Source organism: Sebastes umbrosus, chromosome 12 (assembly GCF_015220745.1).
Source record: "Sebastes umbrosus isolate fSebUmb1 chromosome 12, fSebUmb1.pri, whole genome shotgun sequence".
Lineage (NCBI taxonomy): Eukaryota > Metazoa > Chordata > Actinopteri > Perciformes > Sebastidae > Sebastes > Sebastes umbrosus.
The window spans coordinates 30,435,124-30,452,069 of NC_051280.1; the positions used below are offsets into that span (position 1 = coordinate 30,435,124).

General features: G+C 41.4%; 1 protein-coding gene across 2 annotated transcripts in view; it reads left to right on the forward strand.

The window, feature by feature from the left end:
* rab2a (RAB2A, member RAS oncogene family) overlaps positions 1–16,946 on the forward strand; it is a 34,497-nt gene that overhangs the window by 14,578 nt on the left and 2,973 nt on the right. For both annotated transcript variants that reach the window (XM_037787594.1, XM_037787593.1), the window contains exons 4-7: positions 1,298–1,380; positions 2,718–2,810; positions 4,201–4,312; positions 12,014–12,082. In XM_037787594.1, the coding sequence (XP_037643522.1) occupies positions 1,298–1,380; positions 2,718–2,810; positions 4,201–4,312; positions 12,014–12,082 (357 nt within the window). The remainder of the gene's footprint in view (positions 1–1,297; positions 1,381–2,717; positions 2,811–4,200; positions 4,313–12,013; positions 12,083–16,946) is intronic.

Below are 16,946 nucleotides of genomic sequence, written 5' to 3' on the forward strand. Positions count from 1 at the left end.
AACCCTAACAAACGAGGTCCCGCTAAGCGGTTCTACGACGGTGGTTATCAACTCAGTAAATCAACCCAGGGTTTCTCAATCTGGTTATGAGCAGGTTCACATGAAAGGGACGGTGTTTGCAGCATCTGACCAATCACAAACATGGACACGTCTACTGTCAGCAGAGCGCCACATTTTACAAATGAAGAGCAGGCTATAATATTAGACAAATACAAAGAATTCAAACACTTAATCCAGACTAAAAGTAGCACAGTTGAAGCTGCCAAATGCAGGAAGGACAGCTGGCAAAAGATAAAATTGTGTGAATGTGTAAATTAACAGACTTATTAATTTAACGTGATACTCAGAAGTCAGATATAGTCGTCTCGATGGGGCAGCGATATTATAAATAGCTTTCAAGATAGAATGAATGAATAGATCACACTTCATTATGCCCTTTGGTAATAATAAGACAGCGTGTATGAGTATTTCAGCCTTCTTTCAGATGCGTCCCCGTCTCAGGCAGTGTGAAACGGACGTGATAGCAAGTGAAAACATAAATATAAAAACATAATTCCAAGCGGTAAGCACCCACAGCATAAATCCAGTTGTCCTTTCTGCATTAGTCAGTTTAAACTGTGTTGTTTTAGCCTGAATTATCACTTTATCTTCTTCGTATTTGTGTAATATTACCATACGATCCGTGCACCGTGCTCTGATTGGTCAGTAGGCAGCGCTTTCATACGAGTTGATCTCTTATCTTGAACATAACCTGTTTGGTGTTCAGCATTAGTTACCTTGCTAACCCCAAATCCTGCTTCGTAGTACAGGCCTCTGGTGGGCTAAACAGACTGTTTATATGACGATGCTGCCGGTTTAATCCACATGGCACCGCAGCTGATGTGACCCTCCATGTTTAGGGAAACTGGGAGGTTATACACACGAGCAGAGAGAAAGAAAGAAAGAAAGGGATTGTGACAGATAGATGGAGAAAAACAGAGAGAAGTCCATTGTATCCAGTTACAGGCTCTGCTCTGTCCTGTCCTCCCCCTCCCAGCTGACTGAAAACCTGGAGCCGGACACACACTGCTAGAGAATCAGGGCTGGTACACAACATTTCTGTGGCTAGTAGACTACATAAACAGGACTCGTAGATAAAGCTGGACTGGTGGGGAGGATGACCTGTAGGACTGAAACATGAGGCCTGTTAAGCCAGAGTCAGGCGCTGTTAGAAAACCAAAAGGATCAGCAGTCTGTGCTCATTTCAATTATTCACATTTCAATTTCTGTTTATTAATATATGTATGTGTTTCTGCAGGCTGGTCAGGAGTCGTTCCGGTCCATCACCAGGTCTTACTACAGAGGAGCAGCAGGAGCTCTGCTAGTCTATGACATCACAAGGTAACATAACCAATCAGACGGACCCCTACACGCTCTGCAGTCAGGTTGCGTTCAGGAACATTGTGAAGTTGCATACTAGAATAGAAACAATAATAAGACTAGGGCTGACCCGAGTGCTTTGAAGCTTCGACCATTGCCATGGTATTCGACCTCCAAATCACTATTCGAATGCTTTGTTTTTGTTTTGTTTTTTTATATATATAGGTATGTAATAATAATGTATAAATCCCAAAATACCACCACATTTTTTTAATTTATTTTTTAAAATATTTTAAATATTATTATTTATTTTATTTAATTACTAACAGTGACGATGCTAACATGCTGATGTTGAGCAGATATGATGTTTAACATCTTATTTTAGCGTGTTAGCATGCGAAAATTTGCTAAATACCAATAAACTGAAAGTAAAACTGAGGTTGATGGGAATGTCATCAGTTTTGCAGGCAAGTGGTCACAAACCAAAATGTTTTACAAAACAAATGACCTGATGATGGAGCTAGATTAAAAGTTAGGAATAACCAAAGTGATTACCGTTTATCCTGACAGGCATGAATGTGTGAACCAAACTTTATGCCAATCCATTAAGGACATTTTGAGATATTTCACAGGATAAGTGAAAATTAGAACTGCTGATGTCACTAGAGGAAACGCCACCTCTGGAGCAATCTGATTTCAGTCTGTCTTGAATGCTTCTTGGATGCATTTACACTCCGCTCTTTTGAGATCAGATAGCTATCTGATCCGCCCAAGACGCATGAAGTGTAAATTGGGTATTTTCTCTTTTTAAAAAAAACCCTGTTAGCAGCAGGTCAGTCTTTCCATCAATCCAACGCTACGGTCCAGAACAAAATATATTGACGCCTACTGGCCAGATTGACGTGAAATTTGTTATTGATCTTCATGGTCTCCAGAGGTTGATATCTTAATGATCGTCATGACCCCGTGACCTTTTGTCAGGTCAAAATCTCCCCTCCACCAGCGACCTCTGTGTCAAAGAAAGATTAGCCTGATATTGATAGAGTTTCTGTGGATATTTAATGTTCCCCAGAAGTAGAACCCTGGTTTTCTGAGCTATTAATAATAGCTAAATATTGTGGGGCACAGTGGACATTACAACCTCTAGAGGCCATAAGAGGGACTTTAGACATTATGCCTGGCACTTGAGGACTTTAAACTAGAACAAGAGGAAGTGACATCATTCACCGTGCAAGAGAAAGTAAAATCTGATATCAATGTGTGTGTGCTGTAAAGCTCTGCCATTCTTTATCGCTGGTGTTTTCTGTTTTGTTAATGTGAACGTAGATTGAAACTGCATTCTGTGCTTGTTTTAACAGACGGGACACCTTCAACCACTTGACGACCTGGTTAGAGGACGCTCGCCAACATTCCAACTCCAATATGGTCATCATGCTCATTGGCAACAAGAGGTAAGATTGGTTTACACAGTGATGGTTACAACCTGTCCTCCTGCCATCAGTGGGCTTTATTACAATGGTTTGTTCAACATTTGCCTGGTCCTAACTTTACACTGTAGCTTGTGTTCAGAGATAAATAAATCAAACTGTTCCACACTAATCTAAGTTAAGCGCAATAAATCCCAGCTGTTTATCGACAACACTGAGGGCTCAGGTAACCTACGATACAAGCAGGTTTTGCCAAAACAAGAAAGCCTGAGTCATCTTTACGTGCTGTCATCAGTGATGAGTCATCATGAAGTCAAGTTCACACCCTGAGGCCTGTAACACAAAGCAAGTTCAACATACCCAGGGTATCTTCTCGTTATCTGTCTAAACTAACCCTAACAAACGAGATCCCGTAAGTCAACCCAGGGTTTCTCAATCTGGCTATGAGCGCGTTCAAATGAAAGGGCCGGTGTTTGCAGCATCTGACCAATCACAAACATGGACAAGTTTACTGTCAGCAGAGCGGCACATTTTACAAAGGAAGAGCAGGCTATAATATTAGACAAATACGAAGAAGTTAAACACACAATCCAGACTAAAAGTAACACAGTTGAAGCTGCTAAATGCAGGAAGAACAGCTGGCCAAAGAAAAAAAATTCTGATGTGTAAATGCGTAAACTAACAGACGTATTAATTTAACAGTATACTCAAAAGTCAGATATAGTCATCTAGATGAGGCAGTAATATATATATAAATAGATAGATAGATATTGATATATGTATAGGTCTATAAATGACACTTCATTATGGTAACTGTGGCGTGTATGACTATTTCAGCCTTCTTTGAGCTGTGTCCCCGACTCCGGCGGTGTGAAACGGACTTGAGAGCAAGTAAAAACATTAATATAAAAACATGATTCAAAGCGGTAAACACCCGCAGCATAAATCCAGCTGTCCTTCCTGCATTAGTCAGTTTAAACTGTTTTACTTTTAGCCTGGGTTATGACTTCTTCATATTTGCGTAATATTATCATACGATCTTTGCATCGAGCTGTGATTGGTCAGTAGGCGGTGCTTTTATACGAGTTGATCTCTTAATCTGGAACATAACCTGCTGGGCAGGTTAGGTGTTCAGCATAAATTACCATGGCGATTAGAAGTGAACCACTGTCGTAGGAACCTTGAAGTTACCTTGCTAACCCCAACTCCTGCTTCGTAGTACAGGCCTCCGGTTTAATTCATCAGAGAAAAGTGTCTTTTTCCTGACTTGAGTCAGCCTCCTCCACAGATTAGGTCAATATCACTGTTCCTGCTCCTGTTCATAAGGTGTGCTACGTGTTACTATATTTCTACTGCTGGCTGACCATTGAAAACACATCATTGTATTAACGTGTGTGTCTGTGTGTGTTTTTAGTGACCTGGAGTCGAGGAGAGAGGTGAAGAAAGAGGAAGGTGAAGCATTTGCCAGAGAACACGGCCTCATATTCATGGAGACTTCAGCCAAGACTGCCTCTAATGTAGAGGAGGTACGTACACACATATACACACATATACCTCCATTCAGGCTACGTTTTGAAAGGGACAAGTTATTTGGTATATAGACTTGTGGTCGAGTTTTTCAATGGCCAATGCCGATATTTAGAGAGAAAGGCAGTCGATGGCCGATACATAATTCCGATACCATGATGTTGTTTTGCTTTTTTGCATCTGATAAAATAAAACAATTTAATAATAATAACAAAGGAGACATTTATTTAACACTGTTATTGTCTGTTTTGCTTCTGTTTGCTTAAGTAGATCTGCACTTTGTCTGCAGTGCACTTATTTTAAATTAAAAAAAAATGTATCATCATTATGACATATTATTATTGCTATAGGCCTATAGAAAAAAGTAAAGGATTATCAGGATTGATTTTAAAATAATCCAGATTATATCTGAGTTAACTGCTGTTTCTTATAGTTCTATATTTAGTTCATGTAAAGCACGTTGTAATCGATGTCTGTGACATATCCTACAGATATAAACAACAATGAAGCTGTAGTGAAAGGTGTAATGTTGCTGCTATGATGTCAGAATGACTATCAACAGATCATTTTGACATCAGCCGATGTCCGTTATCTCAAAGTGGCATTAATCGACCGTTTAATACATAGAATGATAAGTGAAGTACCAGAAAATTGCACAAAATAAGCATCACTTCACTAATTTACACCTTACCTGAACCCGCCTGAGGTCTCTAATAGACTATACTACTCCAACTAATACTAACAGCTTTTTCCTCACACATAAATCTCTTCTTGTAAGAAGTTCCACACCACAATTACACACATATTATCTGCTGTTTCACAGACATTAGTGCTGCCTGTTGACGTCTGTCGCTGCAGTTACTCCTCTATTTGTTTGGAACACAATACAAGCATAAACTTCCTGAAGACTGAATCTTTGAATATGTCAGGATCTTAACACTATCGCCTAAGCCTTTATCAGGCTGCAGTGATGTTTCATCATGAGCACACAGTTTAACAGCATCATAGGTAATAGAGTTAGAGACATTATATTGGCTTATAGCAGCTGTGTACTTGTTACAAATCACATTTAGTCCAATTTGTGTCATCCACCTCTCATATGATGCAATTTGACTTATTACGTATTTACAAGAAATTTAGATCAGATTCTACACCAGTACACATGTGAGTAATGATGACGTTTTCGTGTTTTGTTGTGTTATTGGTAGCTGTATACATAGTAATAGAAAGACACAGCTATTTTTATTTATAGCATTAATTCTAGTTCGTTACAGTTACATGTATATAGCAATAAGCAACATGTACAGAAAAATATAATAAAGTACAAGAAAATGCAACAATAACAGGATGAAAAAAATACAAATACAAGAAAAACCTGTGACAGATCTCCGGTAGCTTAACAACGAATTTACACCAGGTAGCGGCGAAGTGCGGTTCACCACAATAATTACACTTTCCTGCAGCCCGGAGGCGTGTTCATGTGTTCATGTGTTCATGTGTTCATGTGTTCATGTGTTCATGTGTTTATGTGTTTATGTGTTTCAAGCAGGTAGAAATTCTTTGTAACATGGGTCGACATGTCGCAGAATCAAACCGTCAATCAAACCATTTTCATGAAAATGTATATTCCCTGTTCTTTCTGCAATAGTTATTCTATTTATTTACATTCAGTCATTACATCTCTATATAGTAAGGCTGCACAATTAATTGAAATTTTAGAAAAAATCCTAATATGGCTTAATTCCATTTTCAAATTACTGGAGGCACAATACTTTTTAAAGGCAAACTGTGTGTCAAAGATGATGTCCTGGCCTACACATCATATTCTACAGACTTAAGAAAACATCTTTGTTTGGTACAGATCCCCACAAAAATCACACCATAATCATTTTAATGTTTTTCAATGAAAATGAGAATAATGATGTAAAAATTATCACTCCCTCTAATATTGCTAGTCATATCGCAATTGCAAGATCAGTCAAAGTAATTGCAATTAGAATTTTTTTCAAAATCGTGCAGCCCACGATATAGTCGTTTTTATTGGTTGTGGCGGAGTCCGCCATTCCCACACTGGATTCAGATTGCTTTAGCACAAGGATTCACAGGAAGAAAGTGTGTAATTGAGCTTCTCCTCAAGTTGCTAAAACCCCAAATTCCCAGACACAATACTGAAGACATTCACCTTGGTGTCCTCAATGGTAGCTAGAGCACTGCCTGCCTCTTTATCACCACTGAAGTGCTCTCTGTCAACGTGGAAACTGAAGGATTAAACAACAACAACAACAACACACCCAATAACGAGTTTGACGAGTTGTGATGAATGATAAATATCCAATCAATGTTATTTGTTAGCTTCCACGATCTTACCTATTGTAGTTTAATGTACTACCTTGTATGTAGGGCTGCACAATTATTGCCAAAATGATAACCACGATTATTTATCCCGATTATTCGTTGATTTTAGCGACAGCATATTTTATTGCACTTTCACATTAAAATAAAGAGAGCACTGTTTTCACTTCCGTGCTGTGCTACATCCCTGTTAATGTACAAATTAGAGCTGCACCATGTTGGAAAAAAACTGACAATGAATTTTTTTTTTTTATTGCTATATACTGTATATTGCAATATGAGAAAATACAGGAATATTCACCCTACCCCCTATTGTTAGCTACATTTTAAAGTTAAACGCTTCAATCTGGTGCGCTAAAAGAGAAAACTTAGCAACAATAAGAGCTTGATAAACAATTTAATGCTCTTAATTTAATCACATTTGTTGTATAGATAATATCTATACCATAAAAGTGACGCCAAAACATCTCGATCACCGGCTGGTTGCTGTTAGTTTAGGAAGCGCTTGATTTGATATGCAGCAGAGCTTTCTATGAGCAGAATGCCCCATTTTAAACGTCACTATCTCAGGCCATCATGTTCATTTAATTGAGGGAAGCCAAAATTGTGATTAATGTTCGATTAATTGTGCAGCCTTTCTTGTATGTTTAAAGTCTGAATGGACTAAGACACTTAGAGCAAACCTGACTTGACTGTTTACCTGTAGCATCATGGGAGGTCACCGCCGTGCTGGAGCCTGTAGCACCTCACCAGCTTCACATTAGCATCATGAAGCACAGTTAGCACGCCGCTCCGCCCATCGCCGAGCCACACCCCTGGTGTTGTTGTGTGTAATGAATGCACGGCGGCGTTGTCCTCGGGGACTCCTTTCTCACTTATCCAATCACATAAATAATCCCATCCTACACCTCACAGCATGCCAGCCAGGGGCACTGCAGATAGAGAGAGAGAGAGTGTGTGTGTGTGTGTGTGTGTGTGTGTGTGTGTGTGTGTGTGTGTGTGTGTGTGTGTGTGTGTGTGTGTGTGTGTGTGTGTTTTTGTTTGTTTACATTGATTTTTTTTTTTTGCCTGGCCTATATCATGCTGCAAACACACACACACATCACTGTTGAGTAGAGCTCTCACCGGGGTTAAGATGAGGGGGGAGGGACGTGTGTGTGTGTGTGTGTGTGTGTGGTATGATTAATTTGTCTCATTAGTGTCCTCTGAATCCTCCTGATACCGCTCCTCTCCTCCCTTCCCTTCATCTCTCCTCGCTCCATCCCTCGACGTCCATCATTTGCTCTTTACCTCCCTCCCATCCTCCTTCACCTCGCCCCTCCCCTCCCCCTCTCCATCCACATCCGCCTCCCCCTCCTCCAACATGTCTTCCTCTCCCTTTTTTTTCTCCTCCGTGTCCTCCTGCCCTCTTCCATTCATTTCTTTCCTTCCCTCAGCTCCTTCATCTCCCCCCTCCCTCTCTTCTCCGTCATCTCCCTCTCTCTCTCCCCCAGCAGTATATCAACCAGTTATAGTTCATACATATTCATAACCTCCACCCCGCCTCCCCCTCAGCGACACCCAGCAGCCAATCGGAGCGCTGGGTTTGTCGTCAGGGTCTGTGGGTGGACACCGGGCTGATGGGATGGTCCTTAGAGAGAGATTCCTGTAAGCATCTTCTCGTCGTCTCATCTCCCCATCTTTCCTTCCTTCTTCTTTCCTTACATCCTCCCTTCCTTGAGACCCTTTTCCTCATGTTCAATTCTGGCATTCATGTTCATTTTCTCTCTTTTTTTTGCTGCTTTTGACCTCTTTATGCTCGTCTCCTCCAGTCCTTTCTGGCTGTGGTTGAATAGTCTCTCTTAGGAAGGTTCCTAACGGAGTGAAATGACCCGGAAGTATCTGAGTAGCAGCCGTGATGTTAATAAACTTGTGACAACGGTATTAATGATTACACCGGACATTTTACAAGAAAAGACGACGGTCAATATGGGTAGCGCACTTACTTTGATCTTTAACGTCGGGTGGCTGTGTGTCTGGCCTCTCTGGTAGAGCTTTCGCTGCGAGGCCGCAGGGGCCTACCTGAACGCTCTGTCCTCCTCAGTGCGATTAACGTTACGGTTCTTTTATAGCATTGGGTTTTAAATCTGAAATATTGCCAAATAGGCGCGTTTGCTTTTCGCTTCGACACCAAATCCTCCGCCATCTCTCGGTCTGTTAACTTTCTCTCGTCCCGTGTGTGTGAAATATGACACCTGCCACTCTGAGCTGAGACTCCGTACGAAGCAGATGCATTCACTTTCACTCTGTAGTTTCCGTCGTCTTAACACATCGTCTATAACATGCCGCTGATACGCCAAAATGAACTTAATGGGTTTTATTTCTTTAAAAAAAAAAAAGTTTAATGGCAGTGGTGGCCATGGGTACGTAATGTAATCGGTGTGTGCCCCGACCATCGTGAAACACCGACTACCGCGACTACAAGCCTAATCTGAACTTTATATTTCCAAGAAATTCCAGAAAAAGGAAGTGTAGAGAGAGCCGTGGAGGAGCAAGGGATGCAGTGATGTGCTGAAGGAAGGAAAGAGGACAGGACAGAGTGCACTAGAGAGAGCACCCTTGGGCTCCTCGCTCTATTTTCAGACCGGGTGTCACATAAAAGTTCAGGACATATTTTCAGATCTTTAATGACTCTGCTGAAGAAACACACTTCTTCTTCTTCTTCTTGGCTTGACAGAGTTGTGCGTGGAGGCAGCTGGTATTTCATTGTTCCTCTACAGACTGAAGTGTATGTGTGTGAGATTGTGACTCCAGTTTAGACCCTCGAGACACTAAGAGTCCCTGGAGACAAATGCATCGATATCACAGTCATAGGCGAGTAGCGCAGGGAGCTTAATTCCACTTTATTCTAACATCTTTGATCCTCGCAGTTTTGTCAGTAAGGTGTGTGTGGAAAGAAAACAGAGATGTATGTGTGTGTGCTCTGCTCAGATCTCATTCTCGTAGCAGCTGTTGACAAGAAGAAGCAAATCTGCTCTAAAAGGTTTCTGCATCTTCTAACGAGGTCTTCTAAAAGCTTTGAAAGGCCTGTAGATATTGTTCAGTGAGGAATTTGACTCCTTAAAATAGTCGACGTCTTGATCTCTTTAAGTCCCGACTAAACGTCATTTTTTGAGCATCTTCCTTCCTTGATGTTTCCTGTTGAAACAGAAAGAGAACAGCAGCTTTTATTTGATCAGAGGGAGAGAGGAATACAGGTTTTATTTGATTGAATTTTAACTCACACTGACAGACGTAAAAATTATTTAATTCAGTTTCAGGCTTGTCAAAATAAGAATTGCAAATATGCTGCATTTAATTTTAATTAGGGCTGTCAACGTTTACGTGATAATTAACACAACTTGTGATTTTTAGGTTGTAGCGGGCTCAGTTTTAAAGCTAGAGTGAAGATGCTGGCATCATATGAGACTAGAAAACCTAATAAATCCATCGGTACCAACCATGTCATACTAGCTTGTCATGAAGGAGGTTAAATAACGCTCCAAACTTACGTTAAATCTTGGCGAGGAAAAACTCTCATGGCCATTTTCAAAGGGGTCCCTTGACCTCTGACCTCCATATGTGTGAATGAAAATGGGTTCTATGGGTACCCACGAGTCTCCCCTTTACAGACATGCCCACTTTATGATAATCACATGCAGTTTGGGGCAAGTCATAGTCAAGTCACCATACTGACACACTGACAGCTGTTGTTGCCTGTTGGGCTGCAGTTTGACATGTTATGATTTGAGCATATTTTATTATTATTTTATTATTATTTATTATTTTATACTAAATGCAGTACCTGTGAGGGTTTCTGGACAATATCTATCATTGTTTTGTGTTGTAAATAATCGCGATATAATATTTTAATAAATTGACAGCACCTAATTGTAATATATAAAATAATAAAGATATTGTCCAACATTGTTTCATGAAATGCATTAAGTAGATCTAGACCGATGAAGCGGCCAGGTATCGTTGTAGATAGATGTCGGCCGATAACCAACAAGAAATTGCAGCACAGAAATACCAAACTAGGTTTGACCTAAATTAGAAAACAGTGTCACCATTACATAGTTTGTCCAACAGAGAGCACTCACAAGTTGATTTTTTACACTGTGAAATGTCCCACACAGGATATGTTTTGGTCACAATAGAAGAATCTAAGGGATCAAGATTGTTTGTTTTCTTCATGTGTTTTTGTTTTTATAAAAATGAACGACATATTCTCATCAGGATTTTAAAACCCCATCGTCAATATCACTATCTGCCTCAAAAGTCCACTCTTGATTCAGGCTATATATTATTTTCTTTCCAAGACTGAGATGTTTTTGTTGGGTTTTTTAAGGGATGTTGTGGAGCTCAGTGTCTCTGGCAGTTTGCCAGATTCACTTTGTGAGTACAGGTTTGGCTTCGGTCTTTATACGGTGCCTTATCTGCCAAATCAACTCGCCTCGCCCGGCTGTGGTTCACCAAGAAAAGCTTCCAGCACAAAACTCTCCCCTAAAACCTCAACTTGTCCTGTTGACTTTTCTGTAAAGATCCAGCGTGTTAATTTGTCAGCTTTAGGTCTGCTAGTAGGTGTGTGTTTTTTCACTTTGGACAGGCTAGCTGTTTCCACCTGTTTCCAGTCTTTATGCTAAGCTAAGCTAACTACATCCTGTCTTCAGCTCTGTACTAAATGCACAGACATGAGTTTCATACCTCATTTCACAAATAATAACGTACACGTGTATTTCCAAAGAGGTTTAAGTAGTTCTTTAAAAGCTATTATGATTTGGCTCCTTTAAGTAATATAAGCTTACCATTATGTATCTTTTAACCCTTTTAATGCTGTAAAAATCACAAACATTAGCACCAAACATTTTCCAAAGTCTTTTAAATATCTGAGTGCATTTTGTGAGGCCTCCCAGGCAGCCACTGGTTTCTGTTTACTTCAGGATGCAACGAACAGTGCTGAGTTTTAGTTTTGTCATGGTGACATTGTCATTACCGTCCATGTTTGGTCATTGTCTGTGTGTGTGTTGGCATTAACACAACTTGTGAGTGCAGTGCTATTCTGCAGCCAACTCTTAAATGTGGAACGTCTGAGCTTCTCACCAGCATTTGACACACTTATATGGAATATTTAACAAATCAATTCACACTTCCAGCCTTCATTTTGACAATAAATATGTAGAATATTTATCAGTTGAAGCCTGGTTGTGTCGTTCTTCATCCCTAATGATGTGAGCCTCTTTTACAGGAGTCAACATACAGATATGAATTGACTCTCCCCTTCTCTCTCTCCCTCCCTCCGTCTTTCTCCCTTCCTGTCTCTATCTCAGGCTTTCATCAACACAGCCAAGGAGATCTATGAGAAGATCCAGGAGGGAGTGTTTGATATCAACAACGAGGTGAGACTCCTTCCTCCTCAAACCTCTCCATTCTTCTTCTCTCTCTTTTTTTTTAAAAGGCCGTCTTCTCCTCTCTCTCTTCTAGTCTATATCCTCCTCTTTCTCTTTGGTGTAGTTTTCCAGCAGTGTGTGTGGTTTGCCACGCTCCCTCTCTCCTCAAAGAGAGGGGGGAAAAAACCCTCTTCTCCGCTTCCTCTGACTCCAGCCAAGCAAAACTCCCTACGTTCCTCCTCTCCCCTGCTCTATTTTCCACTCTCTCCTTCTCTCTCTCTTTCTCTCTCCCTCTCTCTCTCGGCATCTTGCCAGCTCATAAATTCCTCACATCCCACAAGGTCTCAGTCATTCGGCAAGAAAACAAACACTCAGCCAGCCAGCCAGCCAGCCAGTCTGTAAGCTTCCTATCCAGCCAGTCAGTCAGTTTGCTATCCAGTCAACCAGATGGTTATCGTCTCAGCGGAACAGTTATCCAGGCAGGAAAGTCAAGACACTAAGCCTGTCAGCAAGTATGCACTCGTCAGCAAGTGTTAGTCATACTGTACTACGTCCACATGAAAATTGCAAAAACTAGGGCTGGGACGATGCACCTATCTCCTGATTCAATACTATCACGATACTTGGGTGCCGATTCAATATGTATTTTGATTTTTAAGTATTGCGACTCGATATCACGATTTATTGCGATTTTTGTTCACTTTTTTAACACCAGACCATGGGAAAGAGTTGAATCATACACTTTTACTTTGGAAAATATCTACATTAACACGGTAAAATGTTGTTTCAGCCTGTAGTCAGAAGTCAAACGTTTCCTGTACGTGACAGAGTTAGCATGCAGCTTTAGCCATGATGTCTAGCTCTGCTTTTCCTGGTAATCTGTAAAATCTGAAGTGTTTCGTTACTTTTCTGTATGTGTAGTGTTTACCATGTTGGTTTTAACATGTGAGGGTGCAGATTGTATCCACGCTGACCCTCTGTAGTTTTCTTCTTTATCGTTTCGGCTCGCTGCGGTTTGTTTTGGTTGACGGATATGGAACAGATATGACGTCACGTTACTCAGACTACAACAATAATAGCGGTAACTTCCTTCTACCTCCGCATAGACTCAAATGGAGCAAATATATCGATATGGCATTAAAAAAGCTATTTCAAAATTAAAAAAAATATATCGCGATACATAGGTGAATCAATTTTCTTCCAAAAACACGGTTTATGTGGAAAAGCGACCACACTTTCAGGTCGGTTTCATAAAGATCTCCTTCCACACAGAAATGCTTAAACAATTGGAAAAAAGGCTGAATCTCTTCTTTGCCGTCCTGTTTCGGTCAGCAAAAAACCAAGCTGCACATCACAGATAACATCTGGTAAAATCTCTGTTGTCATTAAACACATTTCCCTGTATCAACTGAACAAGCATAGATTAGTGCTCACAGTGCTACCTGTTGACCAGGCAAACTGTGTGTACTGCTGCTGCCGCATTGAGATGTTGATCAAATGAATATCTTATGATTGATGTCTGACAAAATGAATACACATCACTGACAATCCTCTCTGTATTGTGTGATCAGCTGTACTGATTTAAAAATCAAAAATGATACTTGAGTGTCCATGAAGGCCCGCTTCATATCCATTTCATCATTTACCAATGTGTGAACATGTTTGCGTACGTCCATGTGCAGCCCAAAGTGACTGCGCTGACTACACGTGTGCAACACGTCCTCATAGGCAGACTCCCCCGTGTGTTATAAACAGAACCGTGTTGCACAACTACTGTCCGTGTCCTTGACTCGCCGTCTGTGTCCAGTACACTTCCGTCCTGCAAATATCCGCTCCGTCTCCATTCACTTCAGTTGAGGCCTACATGACAGCAGGAGCGTGCATTTCCTGTTTTGGTGTGAGCTCCAGCCGGTTCCTGCAGACTCATGGGCCAAAACTTTGACTGTGCGGATGTGCACGTTCAACAATAAAACAAGTTGATGCACTTTGATCGGTTCATTTCGGTCAATTTGAAAATGGCCATGGCAGTTTTAAGTTTGGATTTTGGAGCGTTATTTAGCCTCCTTCCTGACATGCTAGTATGACATGGTTGGTACCGATGGATTATTTAGGTTTTCTAGTTTCATATGATACCAGTATCTTCACTCTATCTTTAAAACTGAGCCTGCTACAACCTAAAACTCATAAGTTGCGTTAATTGCGTTAAAGAAATTAGCGGCGTTAAAACAAATTTGCGTTAACATGTTATTTTCACGTTAACTTTGACAGCCCTAATTTATAGCTAATTATTTCTTTGACCCCCTGACAGAGTGCCACGGGACCCCTCTTTAAGAATCACTGCTCTTAATCTGGGCATAGCCCGTTTCTGGCCCAAATTTTGAGCCGCACAACTCATTTTAGAGTCGGACCGAATTTCAGCTTCTTCGGGCGTCATTTGTTGTGCAGTGTACAGGGGGGGACCGGGGACCGATTAACTCCTCCCAACCGGCCGTCAGATGGTCGGATGAACCAGTTGAAGCAGAGCCACGAGCCGATTCCCCAACGTCAGCGTCTTTTTTCTCCTCTTTTTACAGTAATCAGAGCGTAGCTATCAAGATAACAATGTAGGTTACCAAAGATATATTTATAGTACCTAGATTACCTCCAATTCTCTCTGCAAAATGGACAAGCCATACTGTCCACGTCTTCCTAGCCACAGCAAGTCCATATTACGTTGCGCCTCTTTTTACTGCACGTTTCAGCAGACAGGAGTGCACAGATGATCAAGGCAGCACGTTTCTGCCTCGTTAACATCGTGACCCGTACAGACCTCTGCTAGCTAACAACCTTTACCTGCCTCAGAGCTTTCAAACCAATCTTTATTGACAACTGTCAACAGCCAGAACGGCCCGCAGGAGCCGACGGCCGCACTTTTTTGTCTATTTTACTCGTACAGTGTGAGCATGTAAATCATGAGCTTTGGCTTTACATCACAAACGATCTACTCGTACAGTAGGAGTAGGAAGTACACAACAAGCTGTTTGCCCATCTTTAGTTAACCATCCAGTCATCCAGATGGTTATCTTCTTGAGGAAACTCTTAACCGCGTCGTAAATCGTGACGTAAACGATGACACAGCCCTCGTGCAGCCTGAACCATATGAGCCAACAAACATGTGTGAACACGTCCGTGAATGCAGACAGCCAATATACTATATAAACAGAACAGTGTGTGTAAAGTATATGTGGCCCTTTAGCTAGCCAGCAAGTCCAAATGTTAACCAGACAGGACTGCAGTTAGTCCGCCAGCCAGCCAGCCAGCCAGCCAGCCAGCCAGCCAGCGAGTGTTTTTGTTATTAGTAACAGTGAGACGGAGTAAAGGCAAGCCGGCCAGCCAAACCACATCAGCTGACTGGCTGTGAGAGAGAGAGGGAAGCCCCACCAGAAATGTTGGCAGCCACTATGAGAAAACACTCACACACACTTACTCACTCACACACACACACACACACATGGCCTTAGCTCAATAAATGTGATTTAAAGGCATACAGTGTTTCCCAGAGGCACTACTGCTACTGAGTGTAGGAGGGGGAGTTACACTGAGAGGGAGAGAGATAAATATATACAGAGGGAGAGGGAGAGAGAGAGCGATGATGAAACACAGAGGGAAAGTGAGCTCTACTACAGCACACAGAGGGAGAGAAAGAGAGCTCCAGTGGAAGGGATGAGAGAGAGATGAAAGAGCTGTATCTCTCTACCTCCCACCTGCCTCTCTCTCTCTCTCTCTCTCTCTTCTTTTAGAAGTGCTTTTCTTTTTTTCCTCCCCATGTCCTTGAGTGCTGCTGGTGATTCCCTGTGCTTTTGTGCGACGCAGCAGCACCTGTTGCTTCCTCTATGATGTGATCTAATAGGAGCACCTGCAGGCGCTGTGCAATGTTAAAGGGATAGTTCTGATTTTCTGAAGTGGGGTTGTACGAGGTACTTCTAGATACTAGTCGGTGTATTACCGACAGTAGATGGCGGTCGGCAGGCCTCCAGTTTGGAGGAACAAATGTTAGCTTTCTGCTAACGTTATGATACTGATGGGACAGTGACACGGCTGGATAGCTAGTTCTGTTGTTACTGTCACATTATTGTTTATCAACCGAACACAATGTTATCGACTTTGAATCGTGCTAACATAATGTTAACTTTATACTAGCGTTATGCTAATCAAGATTTCGTGAAGATATTGATTTTTGAACAGTGACATGGCTGAATAGCTAGCTAGTTTTGTTGTTAAACACACCGTCAAATTACATTTCTATAGTCAACCGTATGTAATATTATTGACTTTGAATCTGCTAGCATAACGTTAGCTTTATGGCTCTTAGCTGAGCCAAAGCTAAGCGGACTAGAAATATCTCCCGTCGCCATTATTGGTCTTATTTTTTTTCCTTTGGCAAGTGACCATGGTATGAACGGGATAATACCCTTCAAGGTGGACATAATCAGGAATCAATTGAATTTGCTGAGGCAACCGTCTGACGGGAGTAAAGCAATGTACTGCTGTGGACGGGGGATTTTAGACACCTAAACAAATCGATCAGTTTAAGTGTACGCTATATTTACCTTCAGACAGCCCGTTCTGACGGGGAACTGAAGCCGTTATCTATGATCTCTTCAAAGCCACCAGACTCCTTTGACAAAAACAGTCATTTTACCTCTCAGAACACGGGATGTGTGACGGTGTGGACATTTTCCCACCAGTTAATAAACTCGTGACAACTCCGGTGTTACCGATTACACCAGACATTTTACAATTTTACTTTATTTACTTTTATTTTTAATCGGTAACACCCGAGTTGTCACAAGTTTATAACCGGTGGGAACATTTCCTCACCGTCACATCCCAA